The 19,044-nt window shown below is 36.0% G+C and overlaps 1 protein-coding gene across 1 annotated transcript in view; it reads left to right on the top strand.

Annotated features, from left to right (window-relative positions):
* LOC139169288 (titin-like) overlaps nucleotides 1-19,044 on the top strand; it is a 329,115-nt gene that overhangs the window by 179,978 nt on the left and 130,093 nt on the right. The window contains exons 50-55 of the mRNA XM_070755280.1: nucleotides 3,654-3,689; nucleotides 3,803-3,865; nucleotides 5,323-5,336; nucleotides 6,241-6,369; nucleotides 10,049-10,097; nucleotides 18,013-18,066. Coding sequence (XP_070611381.1) covers nucleotides 3,654-3,689; nucleotides 3,803-3,865; nucleotides 5,323-5,336; nucleotides 6,241-6,369; nucleotides 10,049-10,097; nucleotides 18,013-18,066 — 345 coding nt within the window. The remainder of the gene's footprint in view (nucleotides 1-3,653; nucleotides 3,690-3,802; nucleotides 3,866-5,322; nucleotides 5,337-6,240; nucleotides 6,370-10,048; nucleotides 10,098-18,012; nucleotides 18,067-19,044) is intronic.

The following is a 19,044-nucleotide window of genomic DNA, read 5'->3' as shown; positions in this document are numbered from 1 at the left end:
CCATGATACATCATTTTGTATCATTGCATCATGGTGCAAATGAGAGAAATTTGGGTAATTTGCTTTATGATTAATTTGACATCATAATTTGCTACATGATACATACTGTAACCCAGTTCATTTGCACAGTGTCACATTTTTCCCCTGTCCTATTCAGTAGACACCATCGTTTCTCTTTCGTACCATTGATCTTTAAAAGGGGCGAGGAAAGCTTCCTTTCTATGATTATGCAATTCCTTTCCTGAGTATCTCCCATGAGCAGTGTTCCCTCTAATTTTTTCGGTGTGGGCGGAAAAGTATAGTGTCTGAGCGGTAGTCCCTTTGGGACTGGGCAGCATAGAAGTCCAAAATAAATAAATAAATTATTTATTTATGCCGCATTTTGGAGTCGGGACAAATGATCAAGGTCTAGTCACCTTATTCTAATTGCCAATTCCAGCGCAGAGGTCAGACCTCCGCGCTGGAATTGGAAACTCGTGGGCAGACATCTCAAATCTCCTGCGCTATAGCGCACAACTCACGTTAGAGGGAACACTGCCCATGAGTCCATTTCTATTAATTTTTATGTTTAGTTTTGCATGCTGAACGTCTCCTGCAGATCTTTAAAATTCAAAGCCTTAAATTGCTTTATTATCTTTAAAGTTCCTGAGATTCCAAAGGAAGTGGTCCCTGAAGAGGAAGTCTATGTTCCTGAGATTGAAATGCCAGAACCACCTCCTGCCAAAGGTACATATCTTCCATTTTTTAATTTTCTAAAACCCAACATGTTATTCCAGATAAAAGTGATAGCTTTGGTGCATGAATTAAATTACATTAAAATATTAATTAGACAAATAAACTCAGAAGTAGCTTGTAGCCTGGTCAGCACAATAAAGTGACATTTGTGGGCACAACTTCAGTCAAAATTTGTAAGGTCATGCTATTCAGTAGGAATGGTGCTTTGTTTTGATGAGATTTGATTCACACAATCTTCTTATAAAGTTTGGTTTTTTGCCTCCTTTTACTGTTCTTCACTCTTTGTAAGCTGCCCGAAGTATTCGAAGCCTGGCAGCTTTAGAAATTGAATAAATAAATAACCATCCTTCTATGAGTAAATTCTGTGCTCCCTTTGAAAAGCAATCATAACATTCATTATGCTTCTTTTTCCATGACTTCATATGTATGAATAATTACAAACATTAATATAAGATGACTACATGTACAGTATTGAAATTACAACATGTATGATCAATAATACTATACCGTACCAAATATAGTATTTCTTCTTAGAAAGCTGCAGGCGAAATGCAGGGAATAAAGACAGCCACTTTTTGAAGCATTTATAGATCTTACGGAAGCTTTTGACCTATTTAGTAGGGACGGCCTTTATAAAATCCTCCCCAAGATTGGCTGTCCACCCCAGCTCCTCAACATCATCAGGTCCTTTCATGAGGAAATGAAGGCACAGTAGTTTTTGATGGCTTAACATCAGATTCCTTTGAGATTCAAAATGGAGTGAAACAAGGCTGCATCCTTGCGCCAACTCTATTCAGGATCTTTTTTGCTGTCATGCTGAAGCATGCTTTTGGAACTGTAACAGAGGGAGTCTATCTCCAGACCAGATCAGATGGAAAACTCTTTAACCTCTCTAGATTGAGAGAAAAGTCTAAAGTCCAACTGAAATGTTTATGGGATTTCCTCTTTGCTGACGATCCTGCTGTTACTGCTCATTCTGCGGAAGACCTCCAACAACTCATTGACTGTTTTAGCAAGGCCTGTCAAGATTTTGGATTAACAATCAGCCTGAAAAAAATGCAAATCATGGGTCAGGATGTGGATTCACCTCCCCATATTACAATCTTTGCACAAGAATTGGAGATTGTCCATGACTTTGTGTATCTTAACTCAACCATTGCCGCACACTCTCTCTAGATACTGAGCTGAATATTGGTAAAGTGACCACCACATTCTCTAGACTCAGAAAAAGAGTATAGCTTAATAAGAAGCTGACAGAACATACAAAGATCCAGGTTTATAAAGCCTGTGTCCTGAGCACACTTTTGCATTGTAGCGAGTCTTGGACCCTTAATGCACAGTAAGAGATAAATTTGAATACCTTCCATATGCACTGTCTCTGAAGTATCCTTGGCATCACTTGGTATGACAAAGTTCCAAATAACACAGTCTTGAAATGTTCTGGAATTTCTGGCATGTATACACTATTGAAACAGTGATGTCTTTGCTGGCTTGGCATGTTGTGAGAATGGATGATGGGCGGATTCTAAAAGATCTCCTATATGGTGAACTAGTGCAGGGAAAGTGCTCCAGAGGGAGACCATAGCTACAATATAAGAGTATCTGTAAAGGGAATTTAAAGGCTTTGGGAATTGACATTAACAGCTGGGAAACCTTGACCTTTGTTCAGCTTGGAGGCAGCATGACCTTCTCCATTTCAAGGAGACAGTGGTTCGGCAGGCTGAGGCAAAGAGGCAGACCCAAAACCAGTGAAATGTGGAGACCAAGCAGGGAACAGAATGGATCTGCATTCAGTATAGAAGGGATTGCCATTCTCGGATTGCCTTTTTAGCAACACTAGATGCTGTTCTGGGAACTTTTCCCCAAGATTTTGGATTAACAATCAGCCTGAAAAAAATGCAAATCATGGGTCAGGATGTGGATTCACCTCCCCATATTACAATCTTTGCACAAGAATTGGAGATTGTCCATGACTTTGTGTATCTTAACTCAACCATTGCCGCACACTCTCTCTAGATACTGAGCTGAATATTGGTAAAGTGACCACCACATTCTCTAGACTCAGAAAAAGAGTATAGCTTAATAAGAAGCTGACAGAACATACAAAGATCCAGGTTTATAAAGCCTGTGTCCTGAGCACACTTTTGCATTGTAGCGAGTCTTGGACCCTTAATGCACAGTAAGAGATAAATTTGAATACCTTCCATATGCACTGTCTCTGAAGTATCCTTGGCATCACTTGGTATGACAAAGTTCCAAATAACAGAGTCTTGAAATGTTCTGGAATTTCTGGCATGTATACACTATTGAAACAGTGATGTCTTTGCTGGCTTGGCATGTTGTGAGAATGGATGATGGGCGGATTCTAAAAGATCTCCTATATGGTGAACTAGTGCAGGGAAAGTGCTCCAGAGGGAGACCATAGCTACAATATAAGAGTATCTGTAAAGGGAATTTAAAGGCTTTGGGAATTGACATTAACAGCTGGGAAACCTTGACCTTTGTTCAGCTTGGAGGCAGCATGACCTTCTCCATTTCAAGGAGACAGTGGTTCGGCAGGCTGAGGCAAAGAGGCAGACCCAAAACCAGTGAAATGTGGAGACCAAGCAGGGAACAGAATGGATCTGCATTCAGTATAGAAGGGATTGCCATTCTCGGATTGCCTTTTTAGCAACACTAGATGCTGTTCTGGGAACTTTTCCCCGAGCACGATATCATAGTCTTTCAAGACTGAACATTGCCAATGATGATGATCGATGATGGATTTATAACATTTATGCATATATTATATTTTATATTTTATAATGTACTTTCATATTTAAATAATTGAGAGACTTCTTTTCAAAATTGGGAATACAATCTTTGTAATATTTTTGAAGTTCCAGACGTGCCCAAGAAAGTAATCCCAGAGGAAAAAGTACCTGTGAAAAAGCCCGAACCTCCCGCCCCCAAAGGTATATATTAGTGATATTGCACACACACGCACACACACACGTTTAATGATTTTTGTTTTATTCAAAACAAAATATTCAAAACTAATTCTAGCTACCATATTTTACAGTGCCAGAAGTTCCCAAGAAAGTGGTTCCAAAAAAGAAACCAGCTGAACCAGAGGCTCCACCCACTAAAGGTATTTGCCACCATTATTCTAAAGCATGGCATTCATTCTTTCTTCTTCCAATGTATGTCAACAGTAGTTGTATAATTTGACAGAAGCTGCTAAGATCCATACAAAGAGAAAAATATATGGACTTTATGAAAATTTAGATATGTTAATATTTTAATGTCATCCCTTCCCAATACAGTGTTCCCTCGATTTTCGCGGGTTCGAACTTTGCGAAACGTCTATACCACGGTTTTTTCATAATATTAATTTAAAAATACTTCACTTTTTTTCCTCTATACCACATTTTTTCCCACCCGATGACGTCATATGTCATTGCCAAACTTTCGTCTGCCTTTAAAAAACATTTTTTAAATAAACTTTAATAAATAAACATGGTGAGTAATAATCTAAATGGTTGCTAAGGGAATGGGAAATTGTAATTTAGGGGTTTAAAGTGTTAAGGGAAGGCTTGTGACACTGCTCATAGCCAAAAATAGTGTATTTACTTCCGCATCTCGACTTTCGCGGGTGGTCTCGGAACGCATCCCCCGTGAAAATAGAGGGAACACTGCATTCCCTATTATTGGTTCATCACCCCATTCAAAATGTTCAGTGGCAGTCCAGTTCTTATACTGTGGATAGGTTGTCAGGAATTCTGCATCATTTCATATTTTTGTCCAAAAAATCTTTTTCTGTGAGGTTTTCTTTTACATTAATTAATTCTGTCCCTCGTATTCCAAAGTGCCAGAAGTTCGCAAGAAAGTGGTTCCAGAAAAGAAACCAGCTGAACCAGAAGCTCCACCTGCTAAACGTAAGTGTTATATTAAAGGAATAATGAACGATAGTATTAAATATTTTAAAGTGAACTCTTTTACATTTTAATAGATTATGAATATACTGTAATAATATATTTGGCTAAAAATCACAACATGAAAAATGGGCAGGTGGCTTTATTTTGGTTATTTTGCTGGCAACTGCGTTCTTCAAGTCATTTTTCCAAAGTACTTATGCTAAATGTATATTAATATTTTGAAGTGCCTGAAGTGCCAAAGAAAGTTGTTCCTGAAAAGAAAGTACCAACTAAGGTGCCTAAGAAACCAGAAGCTCCACCCGCCAAAGGTATGAATTGTTAATAGTTGTTAACAATAATTAATATTTGATGCTATTTCTTAAGAAGGAATATATTTCTAGGAATCTGTTTCAGCCCATGACTGCATCATCTTTGTCATGGTGTAAATGAAAGAAATTATGTAATGATGTCATCATGCCCTCCTTTCCTCAATCTATTTGTATTTTTTTGTGTTTAATACTGATGATTTATAAATAATTAAAAAACATACTTCTGTGAATTATTTTAGTCTCATCCTGGTTCTCTCTCATGAGTCAGTCTTTATAAACTTTGCATTTAATTAATTTTTGTATGAAAAACATTTCCTAGAGATTATTAAAATTCAAAGTAAAAGGCCTTCTTATCTTTAAAGTGCTTGAGGAAGTGGTCCCTGAAGAGGAAGTGGTCCCTGAAGAGGAAGTGGTCCCTGAAGAGGAAGTGGTCCCTGAGGAGGAAGTGGTCCCTGAGGAGGAAGTGGTCCCTGAAGAGGAAGAGGTCCCTGAAGAGGAAGTGGTCCCTGAAGAGGAAGTTCCAGTGCCTAAGATCAAAAAGCCAGAGCCACCTCCTGCCAAAGGTACAAATTGGGATTTGGACCATCATACCAGAAGGGCAGGGCATGGATTTTTGGTCAAGGGGCATATTTAGAAATTTAAATTCCTTTCTGAGCGCTCTCCTACAATGGCTTCCGTGGACCAGAAGGCCAGCTGATGCATGCAATGCATACCGGAAGGCAAAAGGTGTCGTAAACATTCATGTACTAAAAAATAATTTGAAGAAATTGTTCCTTGTCATTCTCAGTCATTCTCTTCCCTCACCCCAAAATGAAGCTTTTTAAAATCCTTAAGGAAAATTGATCAGCTGGATATGCTGTTCATACAAAGCACCATCCTGTTCCAGCATTTTTATTTTCTAGGAATATATGGACAACCCCTTAAGGTCCAGAAGAATTCCTCTAAATAAAAATGATGTTAGAGATTCATATAGCTTTAGAGCATGACGATGCCCTGTTAATTAGACTTCCCTAGGACTTATTTTCCAGATTTAAGTAATTGATTCATCTGAAAATAACATACTGTCTTTAAAGTTCCAGAAAAGAAAATCATCCCAGAGGAAAAAGTTCCCGTGAAAAAGCCAGAACCTCCAGCCCCCAAAGGTAATATGTTAGTGATGTTAGACACACATACACACACATACACACACACACACATGTTTAGTGATTTTTGTTTTTTTCAAAACAAAACATTCAAAAACTAATTCTAGCTACCATATTTTAGTGCCAGAAGTTCCCAAGAAAGTGCCAGAAGTTCCCAAAAAAGTGCCAGAAGTTCCCAAGAAAGTGCCAGAAGTTCCCAAAAAAGTGCCAGAAGTTCCCAAAAAAGTGCCAGAAGTTCCCAAAAAAGTGCCAGAGGTTCCCAAGAAAGTGGTTCCAGAAAAGAAACCAGCTGAACCAGAGGCTCCACCTACTAAAGGTATTTACCACCCTTATTCTAAAGCATGGCATTCATTTTTCTTCTTCCAATGAATGTCAGCAGTAGCTAAAATCTGTATAAAGAGGAAAATATATGGACTTTATGAAAATTCAGATCAATATGGGAAAGGGGAACCATTTCATGTCTTCTTTATGTGATTATCAAGTCTTCATAGAAATGAGATGTCAGGTAAATCTATTGATAAAGTTCATAGCTCTGGAGGGGAAATATGACTGGATACATATTAGTGTGCAAAACAAAGTGTAAGAACAGAGAAAAAAAATAAGATTTGTATTGCTTATGCTGGAACGGTTCAAGAGAAATATTATTTGTATGTCTTCAACAGTGCCACTGTTTTTGTCTTTGGTGTCCATTGTTTCATTGTTTCAAATCTTTTTATCTTTGATATGCAAAATCAAAATCAATAATTATGTTTTAAAGTGCCTGAAGTACCCAAGAAAATTATCCCAGAAGAAAAAGTACCCAAGAAACCAGAACCTCCTGCTAAAGGTATCTGAATTAAATAGGGTCAAATCTTTGGATTCGAGCCTGCATGTAAAACTCAAAAATTTGGATGGCAAATAATATTTAATTTATTACATTTTATTGTCTTACGGCCCTGTTATGATTTATGTGAAATGATCCAGTCCATACTCAGCTCTGTTAAGGTTGCAACTGTACTCATATTTCTCTGAGAGTAAGTCTACAGGATATCTTTGAGGTTTATATTTCGGGAAATATACATAAAAATTGCCCCCACTGATGTAAATGGAATAGTTAGATATGGAAACAATTTTCTTCTTTTGGAAAATATTTATGCCGTTGTGTAGAGGAATATTTCAAAGCCTTAAATAAAAAGTTTGGCAACCTTTTATTTGCTTTAATAAAATGCCTATGGCATAAATATGCAGTACTTCTACACTGCTGGGGAATATACCCAAACTTTACAAATCCGAAGTTGTACAAAATCATGAATTATTTCCATAAATTATTATATGGTTTTGTAGTCTATTATTTTATATCTTCATGTTGCTTGCTTCCTTATTGGTTGGCATTTTATACATATATTGTAATGGAATCAATATTATTTTAAAAATTGAACAATTCTTCTTAGACTCCCTGAAATCCTCAAGTAAGCAGACTGAAGAGAACATTCCTACATTCAGAACAAAGACTCTTTGTAAAAAGTGGTATCTTGTCTTATAAGATACTTATTATTTTTCATATTCTTTAATAATTGATTAATTCTTAGCTATACTTTTCATGGTATGTTTCTATAATGTGCTCACTGTGTCTTCTTATGTATAGATACCAGTTTTGATCTTTATATTCAACGGAGTGTACAAATAAATTAGCATTGCTGTTTTGATAGATCACATTGAAAGAAGAAAAATAGAGACATTACATACTATTACTTCAAGTTTTGGCATTTTCATTTCTGATATGTTTTGTTGGTCTTTCTAAATATAGTAAAATTTTAATTAATTAATATTTTTCAAGTGCCTGAAGTACCCGAAAAGGTGATTGTTGAAGAAAAAGAGCCAACTCCAGTGTTTAAAAAACCAGTAGTTAAAAAACCAGAGGCTCCGCCTATTACAGGTACAGCTCACAATAATGAAATGATAAATAATTGTTTATCAATCAGTTGGCTAACTACTTGTTCTGTTGATGCCTTGTTGCTGAGGTTTCATTTGTAAAGAGTACTGTTGGCATAGTCCAATGAATTATAATGTTTAATTGTATGCATCTTCAGCAGAAGTGTTTTGTGCATTCCTTAATATGGGATGCACAATGGCTAATTTCGTTGTTGTTCTTATTGTGTTTCATTGTTCTTGTACCTCTTCTTATTCTTACTCTTCTTACTCTTGCTCTTACTCTTACATTGCATTGTTACATGAGCTCAAATATCTTTAACCATTCTTAAAGAATGCTCACCTCTCTTAAACTTCCAAAATATGTCAAAATATTTTTGCCAATAAAAAAGTAATTCTTGTTTTATCTAAAGAACCAGAGCATTTTGCAGTCACAGAAGAGCCAGAAGAAGTTGCTGTGATTGAAGAAGTAGAAACCTTTGTTCATGTAGAAGAAACTGAAATCACTGTTATTCCTGAAAAACCTAAACCTGCTATTGTGCCCAAGAAACCAAAACCTACCACAGTGCCTAAGAAAGTTGAACCTACCCCTGTGCCTAAAAAACCAAAAGTCGTGCCTAAGAAACCTGAACCTCCACCAGCTAAGGAAGTTTATGAAGAAGAACGAGAAATCCATACTGTTATGGGATACAGAGAAGAGAAAATTGTGATTGTTCACCAAGATGTAGAAGCCATTGGTGCATTAGAAGAACCTGAGCATGCGGCTGTGTTTGAAGTAACAGAGGCTGAAGAATACATTTTGGAAGAACGGGAGGCCATTGTTTCCCCTGCAGAACCTGAACCTGTTGCTGAACCTGAAGAAGTTGTACCAGTTGCTGTGCCTAAGAAACCGGAACCAGCTATGCCTAAAAAACCAGCTGTGGCAGTGCCCAAAAAGCCCAAAGTTACTCCCATACCTAAAAAACCTGAACCTGTAGAAGTGCCTAAGAAACCAATAATCAAGATTAAAAAACCAGAGCGTCCACCAGAAATTGTAGAACGTAAAGAAGAAAAAGAAATACGAACTCACGTTGCACGTAGAGAAGAGAAACACATAGCTGTGTACAAAGATGAAGCTGAAGCCATCATTGCGTTTGAAGAACCTGAGCGCGCTTCAGCTTTTGAAGTAACAGAGCCTGAAGTATATGTTCTTGAAGCACCAGAGGATATTGTTGAGGAATATGAAGAACCTGAAGAAGAACCTGAACCTGCTTTTGTTCCTGAAGAACCTGAGGTCCCTGCCATTCCTGAAGAACCTGAGGTTGCTCCTGTTCCTATAGAACCTCCTGCAGTGCCGAAAAAACCTACTGAGGTTCCTAAAAAACCCAAAGTCGTTCCTCCTCCTGAAGAACCTGCTCCAGCCGTTACACCCAAAAAGCCAAAGGCAGTTGCTGTGCCTAAAAAACCAGAACCAGCTGTGCCCAAAAAACCAGAACCAGCTGTGCCCAAAAAACCAGAACCTGCTTTTAAGAAGCCCACGCTTACTCCTGTGCCTAAAAAAGTAGAACCGCCTAAGAAAAAAGAACCTGAGTTTAAGAAACCAGAACCTCCACCAGAAACTGTGGAGCATGAAGAAGAACAAGAGGTACAGACGTTCATTGGATACAGAGAAAGGAAATATATCCCTGTTCACCAGGAAGTAGAAGCCATCACTGCATTTGAAGAACCCGAAACTGTTGAAGCTTTCGAAGTAAAGGAACCTGAAGTGCATATCCTTGAAGTAACAGAGGAGGTGGCTCCCCCTGAGGAGCCTGAGCCTGTTGTCGCCGAAGAACCTGACGTTGCTCCTGTTCCTGAAGAACCTCCTGCAGTACCTAAAAAACCTACTGAGGTTCCTAAAAAACCTGCCATTACACCAAAAAAGAAGATAGTTGTCGTGCCTAAAAAACCAGAACCTGCTGTGCCCAAAAAACCAGAACCTGCTGTGCCCAAAAAACCAGAACCTGCATTTAAGAAGACCAAGCTTACTCCTGTGCCTAAGAAAGTAGAACCGTCTAAGAAGCCAGAACCTGAACTTAAAAAGCCACAACCACCAGAAACCGTGGAAGGTGAAGAAGAACGAGAGGTGAAAACATTCATTGGATATAAAGAACGGAAATATGTGCCTGTTCACCAAGACATAGAAGCCCTCACTGCATTTGAAGAACCAGAAGCTGTTGAAGCTTTTGAAGTAACAGAACCTGAAGTACATATCCTTGAAGTGCCAGAGGAGGTTGTTCCCCCTGAGGAGGCTGAGCCTGTGGTTGCCACTGAAGAACCTGAGATCACTAAAGAACCTAAAAAACCTGAACCAGTTAAAGGTACACAGTGTAATGTTTTGTGCAGCAAAAGTCTCTTCTATAAATCAAAAATTCACAATTACTATAGAAACATTCTTTTCAGAAAATCAAAAACAATGTAGATCACATTACTGTAGTTTGTATGCAAATATATGTTTTGCCTGTCTGTCCAAATAGGGTTGAATGGAAGAAAAACAATATGGCAAATGTATCGATTTGATCCTTTAAAGGAATTGGCATATATTTGCAAAATTGGAAAGTATGCTAAGGCATTAAGTTTGAGAGCATGATTAGTACCATGCAAAGAATTTTCAAATACGAATCTCTTGAACTTATAACTTTCTATAGCGAAGTTGAAGTGTTCTAAGAGGACTACTTTAATTAAAACTTGTATCAGATTTATTTTGAACTTATTGAATAACAACCATTTTTTCATTCGTTTTGAATTTAAAATGGATTACTTTGAATTCAAAATATATGCATAGAATGGTTGTCAGTATAGAAGCAGATTCATGAACACTTTTGCAGTTGGATGACTTAGTATGTAATCCCAAGTAATCCCAGAAATAATTTCAATCAAACCTATCCTCAGGTAAGGAGTGTAGAGGATATAGACTCTTGATATCTGTTATGCCTGTGGATTTATGTTTCTCTTTTATTAACAAATTTGCTAATGTCTTTAAAACGTGTGAATTATCCACAAGAACAGTTCCAGAAAAGAAAGTTCTAACTAAAAAATTCAAACTACCAGCAGCTAAAGATACATATCAATAATGTTAAATGTACCTAACCAAGATAATTCTTTTGTTTTTAACATTTCTTAAAATGTCCTTTTCTGTAGTGTCTCTTCTGAAATCTGTGGAATCCATCTTATATACTTGCATATGTGTAATGTCCACATGTCCGCATCATCAGTCTTATGTTTCAGAAATCTTCATCTCTTCTGTTTTTCATTGTTGGTCTTATTTTTTTTTTTAAACAGCAACTAATATCTTGATAGTATCTTGAAAGACTGCCAAAACAAAAGAAAAAGTCAGAATTTCTTCTTCCTCTACCAAAAAACTATATTTACTATGTTATAACTGTATTTTCTTTGTGCTAGTGCTATTGTTGAGTTTGTAATTTGTATTAACATCCATTAGTTGCATGATGAGCCTAAATCAGAATGAGAGGAAAGATTATGATTTCATGCAAGCAGAAGTCTGCTTGGGAAGTAGAACTTTCAGTTTCTTTCCTCCGTTCAAAAGTCTCTGCATGAACCTTTCAGGGCAAATATGTTACGTGTGTGTATGTGTGTGTATGTGTGTATGTTACATATATAAATATTATATATAAGGAAGTCTCTCTTCCTCTTCCTCTTCATTTTCATTTTCATATCAATGATATATATATATCATATTTTTGCTGATAATTACGGTCTTAGCATATTCGGGTTTCTTCCCGTGTAGGATTTGGAAATTTCTGGCGATGTTTCGACGAGGTCCCACTCGTCATCTTCAGGCTGGTGCTTCTGTCACCAGAAATTTCCAAATCCTACAGAGGAAGAAACCCGAATATTCCAAGACCGTCCTACCTGTACCCGTGAAAATCTACGAAAACACACACACACACACACACACACACACACACACACACACACACACATATATATATATATATATATATATATATATATATATATATATATGTCACATTTTTTTTTGCTGAATTTGAAAATTAAGGAAGACTAGGATAGATCTATTTCAGCCTTATTTTGGCCTCATCAGCTAGCCATACCCACTGGGACTTGAACCTGCAACCTTGCCTTGTAAGGCAGAGAATTATCCTCTAGGCTACAGTATCCAATCCCTTCATACATTACATTCATAAACCACTGTAATTTAAGCAAGGATTCTCAGTGGTTTAAAAATAGTCATAATTTAAACTATATGTGATTTTAAGTACTTCAATATGATTATCCACAAAAGTAAAATACATTAAAACTCTTGAAGTACCTGAAGTAAACTAAGAGAAGGAAAAATGCCAGTTGCTATACCTAAAGAGCCAGAACATCCACCAGCCAAAGATATATATCCTCATAAATGACATGTTCCTGCACATATATATATATATATTTTATGTGTTAGGTAGACAGTATATTTGCTTTGCACAGATTCAGATTCAAATGCAAAAGGGTGCTTTAAAATATATGGGCAGAAAGGAGGGACTCAGGATCGAACATCTGGCTGTGGGCAGAGTCAGCCTGCAATACTGCAGTCTAACCACAGCACTACCAGGGCTTTTATATACACAGACTCAAAGCAGAATCCTTTGCGATCAAAGAACTTTTTTGCCTTCCAACCCAAAGCACGTCCCTGTGTATCTTTGTCTTAACTTTTATATTGTGTTAACTGTTCTACTTTGAGTCCTTAAGCTTTAAGTACCCTGTATAATATTCACCAAAGCAAAACATACTAACATCTTACGAAGCGCCTCAAGTGCCCATTGCTGTGGCTAAAGAACCAGAACATCCACCTGAGGAAAGTAGATGTCTTCACCAATGCCTTTGTTTCCACACTTTTGTTTCTGCCTGGCTTGTCCTGATGTTTTATGCTGTCGTATATAAATATCTACGTGTATCGTGTGTCTGTTTGTATGTGGTGCAGGTAGTATACTTGTGCTTTCTTTATAAAACAATCTTAGCCAAAGAGAGACAGAGAGAGGTTGCACAGCACTTCTGATTCAAGGCCAAAAGGTTTCTTCAGAAAGGGCCATTTATGGAAACCTGTCTACCACTCTTTAAAACAAGGATGGAGAGTCTATTTTAAGAGAAGCCATGTTGGTTTAAAGAGTTGCAGATAGGTGTAATCTGCATGCTCCCAAAACCCTGTCCTGCCACTATAGTTGAATTTTTATATTGCTTGCAACCATTAACCCCCACATTTCAAAATGTATTTTATAATGCAGAAAAGGCTAAGCATTTTAAGTTCAATTAAATTGTATATACAACTTAAGCAACTATTTCCAAATGCAGAGGCAAGTTATATAGATTACTACCATAAGTAAAGTTTCCTTCAAACTGAGATCAGCACCAGATGGTAATTTTATACACCCATGAAGGTTTTTTAAACAACATAGCCTGGTTTATCATTATCTTCTTCCAGCATATTCTGTTCACTATCCAATCTGGCCTATTACTGTAGGATTTCTTGGTAGTCTGTTACCCAACTACTAAGGAAATTTCAACCATGATTAGTTTTTCAAGATTAGCCAAGGTCACCTAGGTATTGCCACCAATTTACATATATGGAAATCTTCAGTGTACAGCAATAGCAATAGCATTTAGGCTTGTACACCACCCCTATAGTGCTTTATATCATTCTCTAGGAAGTTTACAATGTCAGCACATTGCCTCCAACAATCTGTATCTTCATTTTACCAACTTCAGTAGGATGGAAGGCTGAGTCAAACTTGTGGAACTGAAGTGCAATGCTGCACTTTAACTCTTATGCCATCAGGGCTCCTTATCAGTATATCATTGCTGTTGTATGTCTGTGTGAATGAACACATTGAAGTCCAAGCAATGTTATGTTTCAATTCTTTTTGCCATTCAGTCTTTGAAATAAAAATCTTACATTAGTTATCAATATTCTTTAAAGAAGCGGAAGTTATTGACGAATTTGAAGGTGAAGAATCTGTTCCTATTCCAGAAAAAGAAGACATAATTCCAATGGAAGGTATATAACTCGCAGAATGAGTAATACTTCTTCCATCTGCATGTTCATCTTCATCTCATAGGAATTATATATGTTCATTTGGTTATACAGTATATATATATGTTATTTTTATGTTTGTGCGTATATACTATTGTTTGTATTTGTCTTATTATCTTAATTTCTGTGGCACATTATTTTTTTGCTTTGAAAGTAGTTACTCATAGGATTTAGAGAGATAAGCTTCAAATTCTGCTGTTATTATTTGGAATTGATGCTATGGTCTTCAGGTATGTTAATATGAATTAGGTTATAGCTTAACATAGCATATGCAGTTGCTATGTTGAAATTTTACCTGCTCTGAAATCTACTATGTATCATTTAAAGAACCAGAGCCAGAAAAGAAGATACTCCTAAAACCCAAACCCCGTGTTCCTATCCCACCAAAAGGGGAAGTTAAGGAGGAAAAGGTTGAGCTTAAAGGTATAATCAACAATATCAAGCAATTTTTAATCTTATTAAGACTCAATTATTATAACTAATGCATGTTGATGCACAATAACCTATTCTGAAATTATGAGACCTTTGGCCTGCCATAATATATCCAATTTATTTGGGCATAAACCTTATACTCTGTAAACAAGTATAGAATCACACCATTAATACATTAATGCATTATTAACTAAATGTTTTCTACATAGTTTTTTATTCTAATACTGCTATTTGGTAATGATTGATTTACTAAGATGACCTAATATTAACTTATTTATTGACTTTATGCATTCATTATCCATTAACTTTTTAACTGTTGCTCCAAAATTTACATTTTCCTACCTCTGGGCCTTTTTTAGTAATGCTGTATAGCAAATTAGAAACCTATAGGTCCATATTTTCAACAATCTACTATTGAAATTCAAAATTTGGAAGTATTAAGTCCAAAGCCAGCTGAATAGGTCTAAAGATGTTTATAGCTTTTGCAATACATGATAGTGATAATATTTATTTAGTAGCATGCATGTCTAGAGGCCAAACTGGAAGTTATAATTTTGAAAAACAAATATGATTATTTCCTGTATATGAAAGTGATCAATAGAATAACAAAAGAAACAATATACTGTATAACTCAGAATCTGAGTTTTCGTTCTCAATCATTTTCTTTACATATATTTTCACTATGGAGATTCTTAGGGCAAACTACATTATATACTGTAGTTAGGAAAATAAAGAGAATGCTCAATATACAAAAACTATTGAGATTTCAGCAGAACGGTTGTCTTCACTGATAAACATACATAGGAAATAATAAATTGTATGATATACCAATCTAAGCATTTCAGAAAGGTTCTTCCCCTTCCCTTGTAGTGCTATGAGATGATGCATGCTTTTTCTTTCTTTCTTTCTTTCTTTCTTTCTTTCTTTCTTTCTTTCTTTCTTTCTTGATATTCTTCTACTTTGCTGTCAAGTTTTTCTTCCCATGTGTCACTTGATGTGGTATCTTCATTTCACTTAGATTTCATATCAGCATGCTTTCATTTCTGACTGGATCTTCTGTCGCTTGTGACAGTAATGCTTGCACATACACACACAAAACTTCATAAAAATGCAAAAATTATCTTCTGTTACAAATATTGTTGTTGATATTATAATAATAAATCTCTGAGAAAAGTATTTAGAAACAGAAAATTTACAGAAATTTGCAGAAGCAACATACACATTAATCTCCTAAACTTTAGTATATCTTTTTCTAATAATACATCAAATACTGATATAAGGTATAGACAATTACTATTATTGCTTATTCTGAATTTGATATTATTTCAAGCACCTGTATTGAAACCACGGAAACCGCTTCGTGAGCCCCCTCCTCCTACACCTAAGGAAGAAGTGGTTCTGAAAAGAGGTATAGTTATTGGTCTTTATTATTAAAAAATAGATACATTTTTTTGAGGAGCTCTTAGAGACTAGTGTGAAGCAGATAACTCATCTGCTGGTCCAAATGAAACCTTCTTACTGTCTAAATTGCAGTAGCACTTAGACTTATATACTGCCACATTGTACTTTATAGCACTCTTTGGGTGGTTTACAATGTCAGCATATTGTCCATAACAATCTGGGTCTTTATTTTATTGACCTTGAAATGATGGAAAGCTGAATCAGAATTCAATATGTGGTTTGACTATTGGATCCTTTATATTTCTTTCATGTGTCTATATGTTTTAAATAGAGGGAGGTTTTGTTACAAGAAAAATTATTTTGCAATTCATCCCAATGTTTTTGAATGAAAATGCTTTCTTTTTTAAAGTCACAAAAGCTGTTAAGAAGCCTGAGGAGGAAGAACCTAAACCAGAGAAACCTAAAATTGAACCGAAGCCTGTTGAAAAAATTAAGAAGCCTGAAGGTACAAATAAAAAAGAAGATAGCTATGAAATTATCCATTAACAAACACAGTTTAAGACTCCAATTTCATGAGTATTTTCAGCACATAAACCACAATATAGCAATCCCATTTTCAATTCTTAATGTCTAAATAGTATAAAAATGAAAATGATACTGGATTCAAACATTTCCCAAAGGTTTTGGACATAATATGTAATATTACAGGTTTATCTCTTCTCGTCTTTCTATCCATTTGTTCCTCTGAGTCTTGAAAGAAATCTAAGAGAAAGGCCATGACTGATTTATATCCTGTGGACTCTTATTTTGTCTTGTCCCTTTTAATCTTTTTGTCATCTTTGTCATATTTAGTAACATTGGCAAACTTTCTCATTAAAAATAATACCACCTACCTTTATGTTTTTCATGACAAATAATATATTTGGAGTCCAAATATTTACATTCAGCTTCCAAATGCAACTTTTTTTTTTAAAGTGCCAGTGGTTGAAAAGAAGAAAATTGAAATTCCACCAATCAAGAAAAAAGAAGAAATAGAAAAACCAGTGCCTGAACCAGCCAAAGGTATACATAAATGGCATTGCTCTTTTCTTCGCTGCTAAAAACTAAATTTGAAGCTGATCTTGGTATGCAAGATAACGGAATCTTTTATTTCAAGCAACCATAAATGCTACCATCTTTATGCTACTCTAACTTTTTTTTTTAATCACCATTTCTTTGTTTGGAGCCTTTTCTTGTTTCCAAACTTGTGCATATGTTAATCTTGCAGCAGTGAGTAAGTGATTTATTAGGTAGTAATTTTTCTTTGCTATGATTACCTCTGATTTTGCCTAGTAAATACATGCTACTATGCTACTCTAACTATTATCTCATTTTGCCATATCCAATTATTTCGTATTCTTTTCTTCTCCTCCTCCTCTTCCTTTATGATGCTTTCAATTGACTCTGCATGGCATAAACCAGTTGTGTTTGCAGGGCTGAAGAAATGGAATGGACAGTGAAATGGAAGTGCTTCTCTTCTGCTGTTGTGTCTGTCTTTTTGACCTTTACATTCTAGCTGATTTTCAGTATTCTATCTCCATAATGGTTCATTAATCAACTTGTTATTTTTGTGTTCAAAGTTGCAGAACCTAAACCAGCAACAATTCCTGAACCAAAGCCTGCTGTAGGTAAGCAATTTTAAACAATCCGTTAGCCAATTTACAGTAATAATCAAAGTGCTACTATTATTTATTTATTTATTTATTTATTTATTTATTTATTTATTTATTTATTTATTTATTTATTTATTTATTTATTTATTTATTTATTTATTTATGCCGCCCCTCTCCAAAGACTCGGGGCGGCTAACAACTAAAAGACAATGTAAACAAATCTAATATTAAAAATAATCTAAAAAACCCCAATTTAAAGAACCACTCGTACATACAAGCATACCATGTATAAATTCTATAAGCCTAGGGGGAAGGGAAATTTCAATTTCCCCATGCCTGATGACAGAGGTGGGTTTATATATGCACATAAAGTAAGATTGAAACTTTTATTTTTCAAAATGCCACCAATTCTTTCCACAGCTCTGAAATCTCCTAAGCCAGCTGTAGAACCAGCACCTGAAGTTGCTCCTGTGATGGCTCCAGTGGTTGGAAAGAAAGCTGGTATGAATTCTGGCTCTCTAATAACTTCATTCGTTTTCAATTACTGTTCTACACAATGTTACTTGCATGTAATGACATCAATTATTGTGCATATGTTTTGTTTTGTTGCTTTAATGGTTTTATTTATTTATTTTAATGATATGTTTGGCCGCCCATCTTCAGGTGGCTCAGAACAGCAATAATAAGCTTATAGCTATAAATTATATGTAGAGGAATTTGGACAAAGTGTACTTGTGAATAGCGAGCTGCTAAGCTATATTCTCCTCAAGAAGGAGGAGGATAAAAATCATTTTACATGCAAGTTTAAGAAATATGAGGACTTACTGTTGCCACTTTTTCCTCAAGAACTTTCTTGTAAGCATATTTTGTGAATGACAAAAGGCATTGATATCCCAGATCTATATAACTGTATGCTGTGCAACATTTGAACAGAAATATCCAGTATGTGTGTGTTGGGGAGTTACATAGCAGGGGTCCCCAGCCTGTGAACTGGAGCCCACTATTTTATTTTATTTATTTATTAGATTTGTATGCCGCCCCTCTCCGTAGACTCGGGGCAGCTCACAACACAATAAAACAGTTCATGACAAATCTAATAATTTACAATTTAAAATATTTTAAAAACCCCATTATTAAACAGACATACATACAAACATACCATACATAAATTATATAGGCCCGGGGGAAATATCTCAGTTCCCCCATGCCTGACGACAAAGGTGGGTTTTGAGAAGTTTACGAAAGGCAATGGGCCATGAGAGATGTGCAACCAGACCACAGAATGGCCGGTGAGTGCACACACATGGAAATCCTTACTTGCAGCTCACAAGCATGGACTTGGTCCGTTTAACTGAGAGGCAGGCACACATACACGCTGCTCGTACAAATGGGGCTGTATACATGTACTTGCCGGCCACATGCATAGAACCATCCCCACTTCACCCCCACCATGTTGTTAGTGTGATTATTGAATGAATG

Source organism: Erythrolamprus reginae, chromosome 1, assembly GCF_031021105.1.
Source record: "Erythrolamprus reginae isolate rEryReg1 chromosome 1, rEryReg1.hap1, whole genome shotgun sequence".
In the NCBI taxonomy this organism is placed as follows: Eukaryota; Metazoa; Chordata; class Lepidosauria; order Squamata; family Dipsadidae; genus Erythrolamprus; species Erythrolamprus reginae.
Note: the sequence above shows the minus strand (reverse complement) of the source record. Positions and strands in the feature narration are given on the sequence as shown.